General features: G+C 42.5%; 1 protein-coding gene across 1 annotated transcript in view; it reads right to left on the bottom strand.

Annotated features, from left to right (window-relative positions):
* Nucleotides 1-20,418, bottom strand: part of LOC118362390 (pre-mRNA-splicing factor syf2) — an 89,839-nt gene extending 69,421 nt beyond the window's left edge. Inside the window, exon 1 of the mRNA XM_035742679.2 lies at nt 20,241-20,418. Within this exon, the coding sequence (XP_035598572.1) occupies nt 20,241-20,375 (135 nt within the window). The 5' untranslated portion in view covers nt 20,376-20,418. The remainder of the gene's footprint in view (nt 1-20,240) is intronic.
* Nucleotides 20,419-20,630: the final 212 nt, after the last annotated feature.

Here is a 20,630-nt window from a genome sequence, read left to right as displayed (position 1 = left end):
TGTTATGCATTTCCAAGTCAAATGGATACTATACCTACATGTTTCAAGCAGACCACCATAGTCCCTGTGCCCATGCCAGTAACCTGTCTAAATGACAATTGTCCCGTAACACTCACATCTGCAGCCATGAAATGATTTGAAAGGCTGGTCCTTGCTCACATCAACACCATCATCCCAGATACCCTGGACCCATTCCAATTAACAGATCCACAGATGACACAATCTCTATTGCACTCCACACTGCCCTTTTTCTCTTGGACAAAAGGAACACCTACGTGAAAATGCTGTTCATTGACTACAGCAGCATTCAACAACATAGTGCCCTCCAAGCTCATCACTAAACTAAGGATGGACTTCTTGAGGGTAGGCTACAACACATCCACCTCAACAATGGGGCCTGCACCGTACTCCAACACCATCATTAAGTTTGTAGGCGACACGATGAGACATCCTATAGGGAGGAGGTCAGAGAACTAGCAGTGTGGTGCCAGGACAACAACCTCTCCCTCAACGTCAGCAAGACAAAGGAGCTGATCGTGGACTACAGGGAATGGAGGGCTGAGCACTACCCCATTCACATCGATGGAGCTGTAGTAGAACAGGCAGAGAGCTTCGGTGTCCACAAGTTCCTCGGTGTACACATCACTAAGGCTCTATCATTGTCCACACACACCAACAAAGTCATGAAGAATGCACAACAACGCCTCCTCCCCCTCAGGAGACTCAAAATATTTGACATGGGCCCTCAGATCCTCAAAATGTTTGACAGCTGCACCATTAAGAGCATCTTGACCGGCTGCATCACCGCTTGGCATGGCAACTACTTGGCATCCAACTGCAAGGTGCTACAGAGAGTGAGTATGCCCAGTTCACCACTGGGGCCAAGCCCCCTGCCATCCAGGACCTCTACACCAGGCAGTGTCAGAGAAAGGCTCCAGCCACCCAAATCATAGACTGTTCCTTCTGCTACCGCACGGCATGTCTGGAACCAACAGGACCATGAACAGCTTCTTCCCCCCCAACCAGAAGACTACTAAATAGTTAGTCCAGGTAGCTATTTAACTATCTGCATTGACCGATTTTTGCACTAACTTTTATGACTCATCACATACACTTCTGCTACTGTTTACTGTGTCATTTTATTCCTGATTATATGTGCATATCTAACTCAATTACCTCGTACCCCTTCACATACAGTAGACTCTGGCACCCTGTGTATATAGCCAAGTTATCGTTACTTATTGTGTATTTATTATTGCTTTTATTATGACATGTTTTACTTTTCTTTAATTTCTCTATATTCTCTCTCTCTCTGCATTGTTGGGAAGGGCCCGCAAGTTAGCGTAAGGGTATAAACCATCTATACACAGTACCAGTCAAAAGTTTGGACACACCTACTCATACAACAATTTGTCTTTCTTTTTACTATTTTCTAAATTGAAGAATAATAGTGAAACACATCAAAACTATGAAACAACACATATTGAATCATGTAGTAACCAAAAGTGTTACACAAATCCTAAATATGTTTGAGATTTGAGATTATTCAAAGTAGCCACCCTTTGCCTTTGATGACAGCTTTGCACACTCTTGGCATTCTCTCAAACAGCTTCATGAGGTAGTCACCTGGAATGCATTTCATTTAACAGGTGTGCCTTGTTAAAAGTTCTTTTTTGGAATTTCTTTCCTTCTTATTGCGTTTCAGCCAATCAGTTGTGTTGTGACAAGGTAGGCGTGGTATACAGAAGGTAGCTCTATTTGGTAAAAGATCAAGTCCATATTATGGAAAGAACAGCTCAAATAAGCAAAGAGAAACAACAGTCCATCATTACTTTAAGACAATGAAGGTCAGTCAATCCTGAACATTTCAAGAACTTTGGAAAGTTTCTTCAAGTGCAGTCGAAAAACCATCAAGCGCTATGATGGAACTGGCACACATGAGGACCGCCACAGGAAAGGAAGACCCAGAGTTACCTCTGTGGCAGAGGATAAGTTCATTAGAGTTACCAGTTTCAGATTACAGCCCAAATAAATGCTTCACAAAGTTCAAGTAACAGACACATCTCAACATCAACTGTTCAGAGGAGACTGTGTGAATCAGGCTTTCATGGTCGAATTGCTGCAAAGAAACCACTACTAAAGGACACCAATAATAAGAAGAGACATTCTTGGGCCAAGAAACACGAGCAATGGACATTAGATCGGTGGAAATCTGTCATTTGGTCTGATGAGATTTTTGGGTTCCAACGGACGTGTCTTTGTGAGACGCAGAGTAGGTGAACGGTTGATCTCCAAGTGTGTGGTTCCCACCGTGAAGCACGGAGGAGGAGGTGTGATGGTGTGGGGGGCTTTTCTGGTGACACTGTCAGTGATTTATTTACAATTGAAGGCACATTTAACCAGCATGGCTACCACAGAATTCTGCAGCGATATGCCATCCCACATAGTTTGCGCTTAGTGGGATTATCATTTGTTTTTCAACAGGACAATGATCCAACACACCTCCAGTCTGTGTAAAGGCTATTTGACCAAGAAGGAGAGTGATGGAGTGCTGCTGACCTCAACCCAGTTGAGATGGTTTGTGATGAGTTGGACCGCAGAGTGAAGGAAAAGCAGCCAAAAAGTGCTCAGCATATGTGGGAGCTCCTTCAAGATTGTTGGAAAGGCTTTCCAGGTGAAACTGGATGAGAGAATGCCAAGAGTGTGCAAAGCTGTCATAAAGGCAAAGGGTGGCTACTTTGAAGAATCTCAAATCTAAAATATATTTTGATTTGTTTCACATATTTTTGGTTACTTACTTGATTCCATATGTGTTATTTCATAGTTTTGATGTCTTCACTAATATTCTACAATGTAGAAAATAGTACAAATAAAGAAAAACCCTTCAATGAGTAGGTGTGTCCAAACTTTTGACTGGTACTATATACCTCTCTTATATTCCTGATATGCCATTAGTTAGTCCAAACTTTTGACTGGTACTGTATACCTCTCTTATATTCCTGATATGCCATTAGTTAGTCCAAACGTTTGACTGGTACTGTATACCGCTCTTATATTCCTGATATGCCATTAGTTAGTCCAAACTTTTGACTGGTATTGTATACCTCTCTTATATTCCTGATATGCCATTAGTTAGTCCAAACTTTTGACTGGTACTGTATACCTCTCTTATATTCCTGATATGCCATTAGTTAGTCCAAACTTTTGACTGGTACTGTAACCTCTCTTATATTCCTGATATGCCATTAGTTAGTCCAAACTTTTGACTGGTACTGTATACCTCTCTTATATTCCTGATATGCCATTAGTTAGTCCAAACTTTTGACTGGTACTGTATACCTCTCTTATATTCCTGATATGCCATTAGTTAGTCCAAACTTTGACTGGTACTGTATACCTCTTATATTCCTGATATGCCATTAGTTAGTCCAAACTTTTGACTGGTACTGTATACCTCTCTTATATTCTCTCTTATATTCCAAACTTGATATGCCATTAGTTAGTCCAAACTTTTGACTGGTACTGTATACCTCTCTTATATTCCTGATATGCCATTAGTTAGTCCAAACTTTGACTGGTACTGTATACCTCTCTTATATTCCTGATATGCCATTAGTTAGTCCAAACTTTTGACTGGTACTGTATACCTCTCTATTCCTGATATGCCATTAGTTATCCAAACTTTTGACTGGTACTGTATACCTCTCTTATATTCCTGATATGCCATTAGTTAGTCCAAACTTTTGACTGGTACTGTATACCTCTCTTATATTCCTGATATGCCATTAGTTAGTCCAAACTTTTGACTGGTACTGTATACCTCTCTTATATTCCTGATATGCCATTAGTTAGTCCAAACTTTTGACTGGTACTGTATACCTCTCTTATATTCCTGATATGCCATTAGTTAGTCCAAACTTTTGACTGGTACTGTATACCTCTCTTATATTCCTGATATGCCATTAGTTAGTCCAAACGTTTGACTGGTACTGTATACCTCTCTTATATTCCTGATATGCCATTAGTTAGTCCAAACTTTTGACTGGTACTGTATACCTCTCTTATATTCCTGATATGCCATTAGTTAGTCCAAACTTTTGACTGGTACTGTATACCTCTTATATTCCTGATATGCCATTAGTTAGTCCAAACTTTGACTGGTACTGTATACCTCTCTTATATTCCTGATATGCCATTAGTTAGTCCAAACTTTTGACTGGTACTGTATACCTACTTTATATTCCTGATATGCCATTAGTTAGTCCAAACTTTTGACTGGTACTGTATACCTCTCTTATATTCCTGATATGCCATTAGTTAGTCAAACGTTTGACTGGTACTGTATACCTTTTATATTCCTGATATGCCATTAGTTAGTCCAAACTTTTGACTGGTACTGTATACCTCTCTTATATTCCTGATATGCCATTAGTTAGTCCAAACTTTTGACTGGTACTATACCTCTCTTATATTCCTGATATGCCATTAGTTAGTCCAAACTTTTGACTGGTACTGTATACATATTCCTGATATGCCATTAGTTAGTCCAAACTTTTGACTGGTACTGTATACCTCTCTTATATTCCTGATATGCCATTAGTTAGTCCAAACGTTTGACTGGTACTGTATACCTCTCTTATATTCCTGATATGCCATTAGTTAGTCCAAACTTTTGACTGGTACTGTATACCTCTCTTATATTCCTGATATGCCATTAGTTAGTCCAAACTTTTGACTGGTACTGTATACCTCTCTTATATTCCTGATATGCCATTAGTTAGTCCAAACTTTTGACTGGTACTGTATACCTCTCTTATATTCCTGATATGCCATTAGTTAGTCCAAACTTTTGACTGGTACTGTATACCTTAGTTAGTCCAAACTTTTGACTGGTACTGTATACCTCTCTATATTCCTGATATGCCATTAGTTAGTCCAAACTTTGACTGGTACTGTATACCTGATATGCCATTAGTTAGTCCAAACTTTTGACTGGTACTGTATACCTCTCTTATATTCCTGATATGCCATTAGTTAGTCCAAACGCTTGACTGGTACTGTATACCTCTCTTATATTCCTGATATGCCATTAGTTAGTCCAAACTTTTGATTGGTACTGTATACCTCTCTTATATTCCTGATATGCCATTAGTTAGTCCAAACTTTTGACTGGTATTGTATACCTCTCTTATATTCCTGATATGCCATTAGTTAGTCCAAACTTTTGACTGGTACTGTATACCTCTCTTATATTCCTGATATGCCATTAGTTAGTCCAAACTTTTGATTGGTACTGTATACCTCTCTTATATTCCTGATATGCCATTAGTTAGTCCAGTCCAGTCCAGCTGGGTGCATGCCCCGCACCTCTCAGCAACATGTGCCCTTGAAAGAGAAGACACGTTGCCTGCATTAGCACTTTGCATGAGACTACTACAACTACCACTACAAGTTCCTATATTATCAGAACAACCACTACAAAATACCCTTATGTAAAGTAATTAATACAGCTAAAATCTACAGAAGGCAGGAGTTCTTCCACATGGTCCATTTCTTAAATGTATATGTATTTGTACAGCTGGTGTTTAATGTTAGCCTGGTCTGAAGGTGTAAGTAAATCCGCAGACTGGAGCTCTGACAGTAGCTGGAGGCTCAGTGTCCAGAGCAGAGAGGAGCAGAGAGCCATGCCCAAACCACTACAGTGTACTCAGCACTGCTGCCACCCACCCAGCCAAGGTGTGTGGGCCTGCCTGGCGGGGATCAGATGACCTCGGCCGGAGTCGCGAGCCAGGGGGGACGTTGTTGTGTGTGTGTGAGCGGCAATGAGTGCTCCCACACACACACACACACACACACACACACACACACACACACACACACACACACAGGAAACAGTGAAAAAGAGAGAGAGAGAAAGAGGGAAAGATGGAGAGATGAAGAGATCATACAATTATACAAACCAGACTCACTAGCCAGGCGACGGAAAAAGAAAAACACTTTTTTTCTCTCACTCTTTCTCTTCTCAGTGGTTAATAGATACATGAGTTATATACTTATTTTAGCCTCTTTAATCTTGAGATTTTATTGCATGCTCAGCCAAGACCTTCTACCAGTTTCAGGGAGACGCTGCCAAAAGAAATGAATGAAAAACTGAAAAAACAAAACATTGTGGAGCCATGGCTCAGAAGCCTTCCTCTTCTTGCCTTTAATTTCCTTTGAAAAGCTAAGCTGTAAAAGAAACACCTAACTCAGACCAGGTATTGTATTAACACAGTGTATCTAAGAGAGACTCCCCTGGAGATGGACAGGTTAGTCTAGTTTGCAGTTATGTACTGACGTTGCATGTGGAAGTCAGACACAAGTTGTCAAAGACAAAGAAAGAGGCAGAGTCATCTGTCTTATACTAAGCAAAGAAAACACATGAACTACGAGTGAGATGGCTCCTTCCATATTTTCTTCTGTAAGACACTACATCTTAATACTATATCGCACGCGGATACTAGTGATATTCTTAATTGTATGTTACTTTTCAGTTATCAAACATATTTACGCCATCACAGCTTGATTGAATGATTTGCCTATTGAAGCAATGCTTCCCAGCATCTACTGCCCTATTGAAGATACAGAGTGGAGCATGGTGTTGGCCCTAATATAGGCCTGATTTTCTCTGGCCATAATGGATTGTATGAGTGGAGTGGGGCTTCTAGCTGACCACTGCATTAGGGGCCGGGGGGCTGTGGCCACTGCAGCTCTCAGGACTGAAGAGACTGAAGAGTACTTAACGCTGGGCTGGGAAAGGAGGGGAGTGGAGGGCCTCTGAAAACCACAGCTGACCACCGGGGCACTGGGAAATTAGACTAGGGAAACCACCGTCCAGACCTGGGTTGGAAAACAACGAGTAGGTGAGTTGTGGGGCCTGGCGGCCGGCGGGCACAGCCACGCTGATGGAGGTATTAAGATATTAATTGCTTTTTGACATGATTTTGTTAAGGGGAGAGGTAGAGGGCAGGCTGCGGCTTCTCTCTCACACACACAGGGGTGGTTTACTGGCGGAGGAGCCTGACAAGGCAGAAAGGGAAGGATTGGTGGAGGGATCTATCTACACAGGAAAGGGCCTGAGCACACCATCAGGAAGATATTGCATGGCACTCTTTGAGGTCCAGTTGATTGCATGGAAATAATGTTGGATGGTTCATTTACTGTTATTCTATTGTTGGAATACTTAACAGTAAGTAGGTGTGCCACAACACCAACAATTTACAAGACTTTGCCGTAAGGATTACCATATCTAGTTCCAGGTAATATAATAACTACATAGTAATTACATAGTAATAAATGAGGGGGAGGTGAGCCACACAGCACAGGGAGTGTTGGGAGACAGCAGCGTTTGGGAAACAGCAGCGTTTGGGAAACAGATTGTGGTTTAACCCCAATGAGGTGGTGGTGCGTCAGCTGCAGGGGCGGCCTGCGCACACGGGGGCAGACATAAACAGCCGAGCAGCGTCCCTGATGCAAGGCCAGTCTCAGTCTACAGCCCTGGGAGGAATGAATCACCAATACTGGACTTCAGCACGGACATACAGACCCTGTACTTACAGTATACTGCTGTAACCACGTCCCTCTGTCCACCATGTGTGTGTGTCTGTGTGTGTGTCTCTGTGTCTGTCTGTACTGTACATTATGTGTGTGGTGTGTGTGTGACCATGCGTTTGTGCAGAGGCAATTGAGGAGGGAGGGAGGGATGGGCAGAAAGTATTACCATCAGCATATCTGTGGATCAAGGAGAATCCCTCTCTAATCCTGGCCTCTCTCCAGACTCCCACACACCGCAATTATCATTAATCCAGCCCTCCTCCTCCCACCCAGAACCAGGGGCTGGGGCTACAGAAGCAGAGTTTGAGTGGGGTGATGTGTGTGTGTTTTGTGGGGGAAGAGGGGGAGGGCAATTAGCTCAGTGTGCCTCTGGAGACTAGACTCCCCCTAGAAACCACAAGGCTACCACTGGGCTGTGGCAGATCCAGAGATAGGACACACACACAATAAATGAACTAAAACTGTGGCGATAGCCTATGAACTGCATTTGACCAGTGGTTACATTACTCCCTTTAAGACAGAGAGAAGCCACACTATCAGCGGAGAGTTTCCTCATTCACCTGCTCCCACAAACCCTTTATTTTTCTCCTTGCCTTACGGTTTTTGTTCAGTGTCCCGTTCGATATCCTGTATTCAGCGTGTTCTGTATTCTGAAGGGGAGCCAATAACAGCATATAGAAAAGCCGGGGAACGTGTGAAACCTGAACTGTATGTGTCTGGAAGTCTCTCAGACAGTTAATTAAGGCTTTCACTTGGTTTGATAGATTACCTACAGTAAGGTGCTTCTCTGAACTCACATTAAACACACATCTTCAGGGCAAACACTACACAGAGGGTTGCCCTGCCCTGACACTCAACACTAACTCGATCTGAGCTGAGACTCACAAAACACACAATCCAGAGCTGCGGAACTAGAGGAACCAACAGAGACGTGATAACAGAATGAAACAGTTCAGACCAAACAATGGGCTGGGTTAAGTCAAAGCTGCCTCAGAAATGTTTATACAGGGTCTTTGTTGACATACTGTAGCTACTGTCCAATGTACACACGCCTCGTTTTGAAAACGGAAAAATCCTCCTTTGAAAGCAGTCTACCCGCCCTTTTGAATTTTTTTACACTGATCAAAACCATGCGATTTCCCTTTGAATTGATTGAATTGAACCCAAGGTGTGAGAACTAATAACTAAGAAAGAACAGAAGGGAGATACATGCTAAACTAACAACAGACACAATTATTATCTAAAATGGACACAAACATACATCAACACAAATTAAGACGAGTGCAACAACAGAGACAGATGATGAATGTATGATGCAAGCTTTTTTGGGGTGAGAACTCACCCTGTGATTTCCCCATGCAGAGCTGAGAGAGGTATAGTCTAGGCTAGCTGACAGTGAGTTGTTCTTGGGAACAGGGTGGAGAGGTGTCAGGGTGGAGAGGTGTCAGAGTGGAGAGGTGTCAGTGTGGAGAGGTGTCAGGGTGGTGACCTGTGTAATAGACCTCAGATCTCACACCTTGACAGTTTTAACCCTGAGTTCTTCATCTCTCTCTGCCTGTTGTGTGAACACGTTATACAGGGTCTTTGTTTATAAGTCTAGTAGTGAATTGCAAGCACAAATTCAACCACAGAGACCAGGGAGGTTTTTCAATGACTCACAAAGAAGGACACCTATCTGTAAATGGGTAAGAAAACAAACCAGACACTGAATATCCCTTTGAGCGTGATGAAGTTATTAATTACGCTTTGGATGGTGTATGAATACACCCAGTCACTATAAAGATACAGGGGTCCTTCCTAACTCAGTTGCCGGAGAACGTACTGTAACAAACTGTTCAGGGACTACACACTGACACAAATGTTGATTTTAAAATGGAATAGAGCTAAGCAATGACAAAATCATAGCGAAAAACTTGGTTTAGTCTGCTTTCCAACAGATACAGGGAGACAAAGTCACCTTTCAGCAGGACAATAACCTAAAACTCAAGGCCAAATATACAGTGCATTTGGAAGGTAATTCAGACCTCTTGACTTTTTCCACATTTTGTTATGTTACAATCTTATTCTAAAATGTAATAAATCAATAAAAATTCCTTAGCAATCTACCCAATACCCAATAATGACTAAGTGAAAACAGGTTTTTAGAAATATTAGCAAATGTATAAAAATTATTTACATACGTAAGTATTCAGACCCTTTGCCATGAGACTCAAGTGCTCAGGTCAGATCATCCTTGAGCTATTTCCACAACTTGATTGGAGTCCATCTGTGGTAAATTCAATTGTTTAGACATGTTTTAGTAAGGCACACACCATTCTGTATAAGGTCCCACAGTTGACAGTGCATGTCAGAGCAAAAACCAAGTCATGTGGTGGAAGGAATTGTCCGTACAGCTCCGAGACAGGATTGTGTCGAAACACAGATCTGGGGAAGGGTACCAAAAAATGTCTGCAGCATTGAAGGTCCCCAAGAACACAGTGGCCTCCATCATTCTTAAATGGAAAAAGTTTGGAACCACCAAGACTCTTCCTAGAGCTGGCCACCCGACTAAACTGAGTAGTCGGGGAGAAGGACATTGGTCAGGGAGGTGACCAAGAACCCGATGGTCAGTTCCTCTGTAGAGATGGGAAAACCTTCCAGAAGGACAACCATCTCTGCAGCACCACCAACCAGGCCTTTACGGCAGAGTGGTGAAACGGAATCCATTACGCAGTAAAAGGCACATGACAGCCCACTTGGAATTTGCCAAAAGGCACCTAAAGACTCTCAGACCATGAGAAACAAGATTCTCTGGACTGATGAAACCAACATTGAACTCTTTGGCCTGAATGCCAAGCGTAACATCTGGAGGAAACCTGGCACCATCCCTACGGCGAGCATGGTGGTGGCAGCATCATGCTGTGGGGATGTTTTTCATCGTCAGGGACTAGGAGACTAGTCAGGATCGAGGAAAAGATTAACAGATCAAAGTACAGAGAGATCCTTGATGAAAACCAGAGCTTAAGACCTCAGACTGGGACAAAAGTTCACCTTCCAACAGGACAATGACCCTTAGCACACAGCCAAGACAATGCAAGAATGGCTTCTGGAAAAGTCTCTGAATGTCCTTGAGTGGCCCAGCCAGAGCCCAGACTTGAACCCAATCAAACATATCTGGAAAGACCTCAAAATAGCTGTGCAGCAACGCTCCCCATCCAAACTGACAGAGCTTGAGAGGATCTGCAGAGAAGAATGGGAGAAACTCCCAGGTGTGCCAAGCTTGTAGTGTCATACCCAAGAAGACTCGATGCTGTAATCGCTGCCAAAGGTGCTTCAAACAAGTACTGAGTAAAGGGTCTGAATACTTATGTAAATGTTACATAACATATACATTTTAGAATAAGGCTGTAACGTAACAAAATGTGGAAAAAGTCAAGGGGTCTTGATTATTGAATACTACTGAGCAACTATTGTACAAACCAGGAGTGAAAAGCTCGGGACTTACCCAGAAAGACTGACAGCTGTAGTCACTGCCCTAGGTGATTCTAACAACCATGTGTGAATACTATCCAATCAAGATATACAGTATTAGTGTTTTGACTTTCATTAACTTAAAAAAATGTCTCTTCCACTTTGATATTAAAGAGTATTTGGTGTAGATCATTGAAAAAAAAGACAATAAAATCAATTTCAATCCCAATTTTTAAAACAACAAAATGTGGAAAAAGTCAAGTGGTGTGAATACTTTCTGAAGGCCCTGTATGTGCACATAACTTACATTTCAATCCAAATCTCCCATTGATGCATGATTTATGTGTCACGCCCTGACCTTAGAGAACCTTTTATTTCTCTATTTTGGTTAGGTCAGTGTGTGACTAGGGTGGGTAGTCTAGTTTTTTCTTTTCTATGTTGGCCTGGTATGGTTCTCAATCAGAGGCAGCTGTCTATCGTTGTCTCTGATTGGGGATCATATTTAGGCAGCCTTTTTCCCACCTGTTGTTTGTGGGATCTTGATTTGGTATGGTTGCTTTTTAGCCCTACAAAGCTGTAAGTTTCGTTTTGTTACTCTTTCTTGTTTTGTATCATAAATAAAAAGTGATTAACCTACCCCACGCTGCATCTTGGTCCGGCCATCCTTCCCACAACGATCGTTACATTATGTTAATGTCTAAATGAGGTGCAACTATCTCAAGCTAGGATTCAGCCCTCATCAGAACATAATGGACCATTTAGCTGATTCAGGAAAATCCAAGAGAGATACAGTACTATATATTGCTTGCAGTCTTTTCTTCAGACAGCATTTTCACAGAAAGACTCTCTCATTAAACCAATTACTCCGTCATTCATTTGGAAAAACACTTTGTAATGCTTCCTGTTAGCAGCAGCTGCTGTGTTTACAATTGCACAAGTTAAAAGCTTTACTGTTTAGCAAACATCCTTTTGCAATCTTACATGGAGTGATTTTTTCTCTCCCTCTTCTTGTTCATAGCCTATTATGGCATTTTGCTTGTGATAAAAGGTCAGAGAGTGAAAAATGTCCCCAATAGGCAGCTGCACGCTACAGCTAACTCGTCAAAATTAGTTCCAGACCCCTCCGAGCCGGATCAAGGGGAAGGGGAGAGAGGCACAGTGAGAGGAAACAAAAGCAAAATAAATTAATTGCAAATGTACTGTATCTGAGGGGGAGAGAGAGGAGGCGTCAGAGAGGCTATGTATCTGACAGGGGGAATGAGGTGGTGTAAGAACAAATGAAAGAGAGAGTATGGCAATGTATGTGAGAGGGTTGTGATGCAGAGGTATTCTAGGAAGAGAGTGGTATGAAACAGAGGTATTCTAGGGAGAGCGTGGTATGAACCAGGGGTATTCTAGGGAGAGACAGTGGTATGAACCAGGGGTATTCTAGGGAGAGACAGTGGTATGAACCAGCAGTATTCTAGGGAGAGACAATGATATGAACCAGAGGTATTCTAGGGAGAGACAGTGGTATGAACCAGAGGTATTCTAGGGAGAGACTATGGTATGAACCAGAGGTATTCTAGCGAGAGACAGTGGTATGAACCAGGGGTATTCTAGGGAGAGACAGTGGTATGAACCAGCAGTATTCTAGGGAGAGACAATGATATGAACCAGAGGTATTCTAGGGAGAGACAGTGGTATGAACCAGAGGTATTCTAGGGAGAGACAGTGGTATGAACCAGTAGTATTCTAGGGAGAGACTATGGTATGAACCAGAGGTATTCTAGGGAGAGACAATGATATGAACCAGAGGTATTCTAGGGAGAGACAGTGGTATGAACCAGAGGTATTCTAGGGAGAGACAGTGGTATGAACCAGCAGTATTCTAGGGAGAGACAGTGGTATGAACCAGAGGTATTCTAGGGAGAGACAGTGGTATGAACCAGCAGTATTCTAGGGAGGGACAGTGGTATGAACCAGAGGTATTCTAGGGAGAGACAGTGGTATGAACCAGTAGTATTCTAGGGAGAGACAGTGGTATGAACCAGCAGTATTCTAGGGAGGGACAGTGGTATGAACCAAATGTATTTGAGGGAAAGACTGCGATATGAACCAGAGGTATTCTAGGGAGAGACAGTGGTATGAACCAGCAGTATTCTAGGGAGAGACTATGGTATGAACCAGAGGTATTCTAGGGAGAGACAGTAGTATGAACCAGAGGTATTCTAGGGAGAGACAGTAGTATGAACCAGAGGCATTCTAGGGAGAGACAGTAGTATGAACCAGAGGCATTCTAGGGAAAGACTGCGATATGAACCAGAGGTATTGTAGGGAGAGACACTGGTATGAACAAAAGGTATTCTAGGGAGGGACAGTGGTATGAACCAAAGGTATTCTAGGGAAAGACTATGGTATGAACCAGAGGCATTCTAGGGAGAGACAGTGGTATGAACCAGAGGTATTGTAGGGAGAGACAGTGGTATGAATCAGAGACAGTATGTGTGAATACAGAGTAGAGTGGGTCTGTTCCTCCTTATGCCTGTTGGCTGTAGGAGACTGGAGGCAGGGGGGAGGCCACGGGTGGGCCAGGCCATGACAATGATGAACGGGCTGCGAAAATAGGCTGAGGAGATCACTCAAACACCTGCCTAACTCTACTCTATCCTGCTATGCCCAGCCTGGCACTCTGCTCAACTCAAACAAGATGAATGAGAAAGGAACCAGCTGCCTCCATCTCAGAAGTGCACTCAAATGGGTACAGGCTGGGCCAAATCAGAAAAAAATATTTTACAGTTTGTGTTTTACTGTTGTTCTAAAAGGCAATGGATAGATGCAGTTACGTGTAATCTGATTAATTTTTTTAAAAACTGTAATAAGTTGTGTTACCAGATAAAACAATTGTAATCAAGTTACATATACTTTTTAAAAACTAGGTTACTGGACTCCTGAGTGGTGCAACGGTCTAAAGCTCTGCATCACTGTGCTTGAGGCATCACTACAGACCTATGTTCAATCCCCGGCTGTGTCACAACCGGGTGTGACCGGGAGTCCCATTGTTCTTTTTATTTGATTTATTTAACCTTTATTTAACCAGGTAGGCAAGTTGAGAACAAGTTCTCATTTACAATTACGACCTGGCCAAGATAAAGCAAATCAGTTCGACAGATACAACGACACAGAGTTATACATGGAGTAAAACAAACATACAGTCAATAATACAGTAGAAAAATAAGTCTATATACAATGTGAGCAAATGAGGTGAGATAAGGGAGGTAAAGGCAAAAAAGGCCATGGTGGCGAAGTAAATACAATATAGCAAGTAAAACACTGGAATGGTAGATTTGCAGTGGAATAATGTGCAAAGTAGAGATAGAAATAATGGGGTGCAAAGGAGCAAAATAAATAAATAAATACAGTAGGGGAAGAGGTAGTTGTTTGGGCTAAATTATAGATGGGATATGTACAGGTGTAGTAATCTGTGAGCTGCTCTGACAGCTGGTGCTTAAATATAGTGAGGGAGATAAGTGTTTCCAGTTTCAGAGATTTTGTAGTTTGTTCCAGTCATTGGCAGCAGAAAACTGGAAGGAGAAGCGGCCAAAGGAGGAATTGGTTTTGGGGGTGACCAGAGAGATATACCTGCTGGAGCGTGTGCTACAGGTGGGTGCTGCTATGGTGACCAGTGAGCTGCGATAAGGGGGGACTTTACCTAGCAGGGTCTTGTAGATGACCTGGAGCCAGTGGGTTTGGCGACGAGTATGAAGCAAGGGCCAGCAAACGAGAGCGTACAGGTAGCAGTGGTGGGTAGTATATGGGGCTTTGGTGACAAAACGGATGGCACTGTGATAGACTGCATCCAATTTATTGAGTAGGGTATTGGAGGCTATTTTGTAAATGACATCGCCGAAGTCAAGGATCGGTAGGATGGTCCGTTTTACGAGGGTATGTTTGGCAGCATGAGTGAAGGATGCTTTGTTGCGAAATAGGAAGCCAATTCTGGATTTAACTTTGGATTGAAGATGTTTGATGTGAGTCTGAAAGGAGAGTTTACAGTCTAACCAGACACCTAGGTATTTGTAGTTATTATATATATATTCTAAGTCAGAACCGTCCAGAGTAGTGATGCTGGACGGGCGGGCAGGTGCAGGCAGCGAGAGACAGTGGTAAGAGCATCAGTTGAAGAGCATGCATTTAGTTTTACTTGTATTTAATAATAATAATAATAATAATATATGCCATTTAGTGGACGCTTTTATCCAAAGCGACTTACAGTCATGTGTGCATACATTCTACGTATGGGTGGTCCCGGGAATTGAACCCACTACCCTGGCATTACAAGCGCCATGCTCTACCAACTGAGCTACAGAAGGACCAGTTGGAGGCCACGGAGGCCACGGAAGGAGAGTTGTATGGCATTGAAGCTCGTCTGGAGGGTTGTTAACACAGTGTCCAAAGAAGGGCCAGAAGTATACAGAATGATGTCGTCTGCGTAGAGGTGGATCAGAGACTCACCAGCAGCAAGAGCGACATCATTGATGTATACAGAGAAGAGAGCCAGCCCAAGAATTGAACCCTGTGGCACCCCATAGAGACTGCCAGAGGCCCGGACAACAGGCCCTCCGATTTGACACACTGAACTCTATCAGATAAGTAGTTGGTGAACCAGGCGAGGCAATCATTTGAGAAACCAAGGCTATCGAGTCTGCCGATGAGGATGTGGGGATTGACAGAGTCGAAAGCCTTGGCCAGGTCAATGAATACGGCTGCACAGTATTGTTTCTTATCGATGGTGGTTAAGATATCGTTTAGGACTTTGAGTGTGGCTGAGGTGCACCCATGACCAGCTCTGAAACCAGATTGCATAGCGGAGAAGGTGCGGTGGGATTCGAAATGGTCAGTAATCTGTTTGTTGACTTGGCTTTCGAAGACCTTGGAAAGGCAGAGTAGGATAGATATAGGTCTGTAGCAGTTTGGGTCGAGAGTATCCCACCCCTGTGAAGAGGGGGATGACCGTGGCAGCTTTCCAATCTTTGGGAATCTCAGACGACACAAAAGAGAGGTTGAACAGGCTAGTAATAGGGGTTGCAACAATTTCGGCAGATCATTTTAGAAAGAAAGGGTCCAGATTGTCTAGCCCGGCTGATTTGTAGGGGTCCAGATTTTGCAGCTCTTTCAGAACATCAGCGGACTGGATTTGGGAGAAGGAGAAATGGGGAAGGCTTGGGCGAGTTGCTGTGGGGGGTAGTGCTGTTGACCGGGGTAGGGGTATAGTGGATTTATCGGTGGTGACAGAGTTTCCTATCCTTAGTGCAGTGGGCAGCTGGGATGAGGTGTTCTTATTCTCCATGGACTTTACAGTGTCCCAGAACTTTTTTGAGTTTGTGTTGCAGGAAGCAAATTTCTGCTTGAAAAAGCTAGCCTTGGCTTTTCTAACTGCCTGTGTATATTGGTTTCTAGCTTTCCTGAAAAGTTGCATATCACGGGGGCTGTTCGATGCTAATGCATGCTAATGTTCTAAAAGGCAATGGATAGATGCATTTTTAAATGTTATGTTACCAGCAAAAATATTGTAATCAAGTTACATATACTTTTGAAAAACTAGGTTTATAGACTCCTGAGTGGTGCAGCGGTCTAAGGCATTGCATCGTAGTGCTTGAGGCATCACTACAGATCCGGGTTCAATCCCAGGCTGTGTCACAACTGGCTGTAACTGGGAGTCCCATAGGTTGGCGAACAATTGGCCCAGGTTAGGGGAGGGTTTGGCCGGTGGTGCTTTACTTGGCTCATTGCACTCTAGGGACTCCTTTTGGTGGATCAGGTGCCTGCAAGCTAACTTCGGTCGTCAGTTGAACAGTGTTTCCTACAACACATTTTTGTGGCTGGTTAAGCGAGCAGGTGTTAAGAAGTGCGGCTTGGCGGGTCATGTTTCAGAGGATGTATAACTCGACCTTCACCTCTCCCGAGCTCGTTGGGGAGTTGCAGCGATAAGACTAGATCGCAATTGGATTACTTTTAAATTGAGAAAGGATGTCTGCGAAAAAATACATTTTGACACCTTATTGTTTTCTCAATGACATTCTATTCAGCATTGAAAAAAGGTGCACGTTTAAGCTTGTTCCAGTTGAGCAAGTCTGATGGATCCTTTTTGTCTTCTTCTAATGGCTCTTAAGGGGAAAGTAATCCAAAAGCAGTACATTTGGGTAATCTGTAAATTACGTTACTGATTAGAATTTTATGACAGGTAACTAGTAACTGCAATGGATTACATATAGAAAGTAACCTACCCAACCCTGGATAGATGCAGTGCAGCAAAAGGAGCACCACCTCTCAGAGATAACAGGATGTACTCCACTGTAAATAAACTTAAAGTCAACAAAAAACTAAACAAACTACAGCTGCATGGCTAAAGTACAATAAAGTGTGCACTATAGCTGGCCGATAAATGTTCACTTTATTTTATGGAACTGCACACTGTGCATGTGTATGGGAATCACTGGCTGTGTTTTTTATTTTAGATTTTAGGTGCTGTAGTTGATATTGTAATGGAAGTATGTTCTGTATTAGTTATTTAGAGAAGCATGGTTTAATGTTTCTGGTCACTATGTTCTGTGTTAGTTATTTCGGGAAGCATGGTTTAAAGTCTCTGGTCACTATGTTCTGTATTAGTTCTTTCAGGAAGCATGGTTTAAAGTCTCTGGTCACTATGTTCTTTCTTAGTTCTTTAGGGAAGAATGGTTTAAAGTCTCTGGTCACTATGTTCTGTATTAGTTCTTTAGGGAAGCATGGTTTAAAGTCTCTGGTCACTATGTTCTGTATTAGTTATTTAGGGAAGCATGGTTTAAAGTCTCTGGTCACTATGTTCTGTATTAGTTCTTTCAGGAAGCATGGTTTAAAGTCTCTGGTCACTATGTTATGTATTAGTTCTTTCAGGAAGCATGGTTTAAAGTCTCTGGTCACTATGTTCTTTCTTAGTTCTTTAGGGAAGAATGGTTTAAAGTCTCTGGTCACTATGTTCTGTATTAGTTCTTTAGGGAAGCATGGTTTAAAGTCTCTGGTCACTATGTTCTGTATTAGTTATTTAGGGAAGCATGGTTTAAAGTCTCTGGTCACTATGTTCTGTATTAGTTATTTAGGGAAGCATGGGTTAAAGTTCTTCACTATGTTCTGTAAGTTCTTTAGGGATGGTTTAAAGTCTCTGGTCACTAAGTTCTTTTGGGAAGCATGGTTTAAAGTCACTATGTTCTGTATTAGTTCTTTAGGGAAGCATGGTTTAAAGTTCTGTATTAGTTCTGGGAAGAATCACTATGTTCTGTGTTAGTTATAGTTTTAAAGTTTGGTCACTATGTTCTGGAGGGAAGCATGGTTTAAAGTCTCTGGTCACTATGTTCTGTATTAGTTCTTTCAGGAAGCATGGTTTAAAGTCTCTGGTCACTATGTTCTTTCTTAGTTCTTTAGGGAAGAATGGTTTAAAGTCTCTGGTCACTATGTTCTGTATTAGTTCTTTAGGGAAGCATGGTTTAAAGTCTTACTAATTAGTCTGGTTTAAAGTCTCTGGTCACTATGTTCTGTATTAGTTCTTTCAGGAAGCATGGTTTAAAGTCTCTGGTCACTATGTTATGTATTAGTTCTTTCAGGAAGCATGGTTTAAAGTCTCTGGTCACTATGGGAAGAATGGTTAAAGTCTCTGGTCACTATGTTCTGTATTAGTTCTTTAGCATGGTTTAAAGTCTTGGTCACTATGTTCTGTATTAGTTATTTAGGGAAGCATGGTTTAAAGTCTCTGGTCACTATGTTCTGTATTAGTTATTTAGGGAAGCATGGGTTAAAGTCTCTGGTCACTATGTTCTGTATTAGTTCTTTAGGGAAGCATGGTTTAAAGTCTCTGGTCACTATGTTCTGTATTAGTTCTTTTGGGAAGCATGGTTTAAAGTCTTTGGTCACTATGTTCTGTATTAGTTCTTTAGTAGAGAAGCATGGTTTAAAGTCCCTGTTCACTATGTTCTGTATTAGTTCTTTAGGGAAGCATGGTTTAAAGTCTCTGGTCACTATGTTCTGTATTAGTTATTTCGGGAAGCATGGTTTAAAGTCTCTGGTCACTATGTTCTGTATTAGTTCTTTCAGGAAGCATGGTTTAAAGTCTCTGGTCACTATGTTCTGTATTAGTTCTTTAGGGAAGCATGGTCAGAATTGCAGCCCTCTCCACTCTTCTACTGCACAGGACATAATCTGATAATCCTTGACAGCAAATATTTTTCTGTGTTAGAGAATGTTTTATAGAGCAGAAATCGAATCAAGCCCGAAACTGCTGCACAGTAGCTCTCTCATGGGAGGAGATGGGGAGTGTGAGACAGGAAGAGTGAAAGAGAAAGAAAAAGGAAGAAAGACAGTGTGTGTAGTTCTCTGTGTGCTCAGATAAACATCCAGTTTTAGGTCAGACTAAACATTGCCATCACTATAATTAGACAAATAAATATTAAATGTTAACACTCCAAATCCAAGCATTATTTTACTACATCTCTCTGCTTCATCATTCCTCCTCATATTCATTCCTTCATTCAGCTCAACACTCTCCAGCCACCCTCCCACTATACCTAGCAAAGTGGATTAACCTAGAAAAGTGGATTAACCTAGCAGAGTGGATTACAGGGTGATAAACGATACTTTACCAGAAAGGTCTGAACTGCTGAGAGAAGATGAAGCTTAATGTAATTTGTCACTGAGTTTATAAGGCATAAGTGCTGGGATGAAATGACTGGCCCCATTGGAGGACATAAACACTGGGCAAATTCTTTGTTATGCAGTTTTAATGTTGACATGGTCACTGGGAGAGAACAGAAGGAGAAAGTGTTTAACACTGAGCCCGTTACTATGACTGCATGGTTATTCTAGCTACAGAACAGAGAGACCTAACTGTACCAGAGAGGAACAAAAACAATCACATCCTGAATTAAAGGACAGTGGTGTCTCTTTGTGCCCATCTTGTAACGTTCAAAGTGACTCACTGTATGTTTTGTTTTGACCAAAGAAGATTTTTACACTGACGGGTCTGTTTATGCATTCTCTGGTAAATCTCACCGTCAATGTCTTCGTTTTTTTTTTTAAAGGGAGGTCTGTATCTGAGGAAACTGAATTCTAAAAATACCCCACACCTTCAACAGAAACACCCCCTCCCTTATTCCACCACTGTCCCCTCCCTATACCCACCCCGGACTCACCCCAGCTCCTGTTTTCTTGCTGCTGTAGAAGGCCGGGGGCTGGATCACTGGTGGCTGCTGTGTTGTGCTATGGATGCTGTGCTGTGGAGAGCTGGAGGCTGAAGTGGCCTTTGTGGGTTCAGCTGAGCAGTTCATCCACTCTGGCACAGCCTCAGAGCGCTGCCTCAGCCTGGACACGGGTTGGCTGCCGGCCGGCCGCCCTCCCCAGCTCGCGCCAACGTCCTGACGCCATCCTGGGTGGTCCCACTTCATGCGGTTCTGGCAGCTCTGCTCCAAACACCCCCAGCTACCCCCACCTCTCCCCTCCTCGGGCCGGTTGCAAACAACCTTGCTGTGTTCCCAGTGTACAGCTCCACTCAGAATCAGCAATGTTGCAGGTCTTATTTTGAT

The sequence above is a fragment of the Oncorhynchus keta genome, chromosome 29 (assembly GCF_023373465.1).
Source record: "Oncorhynchus keta strain PuntledgeMale-10-30-2019 chromosome 29, Oket_V2, whole genome shotgun sequence".
In the NCBI taxonomy this organism is placed as follows: Eukaryota; Metazoa; Chordata; class Actinopteri; order Salmoniformes; family Salmonidae; genus Oncorhynchus; species Oncorhynchus keta.
The sequence above is the reverse complement of the archived record's forward strand: the minus strand, read 5'-3'. Positions and strand labels throughout refer to the sequence as shown.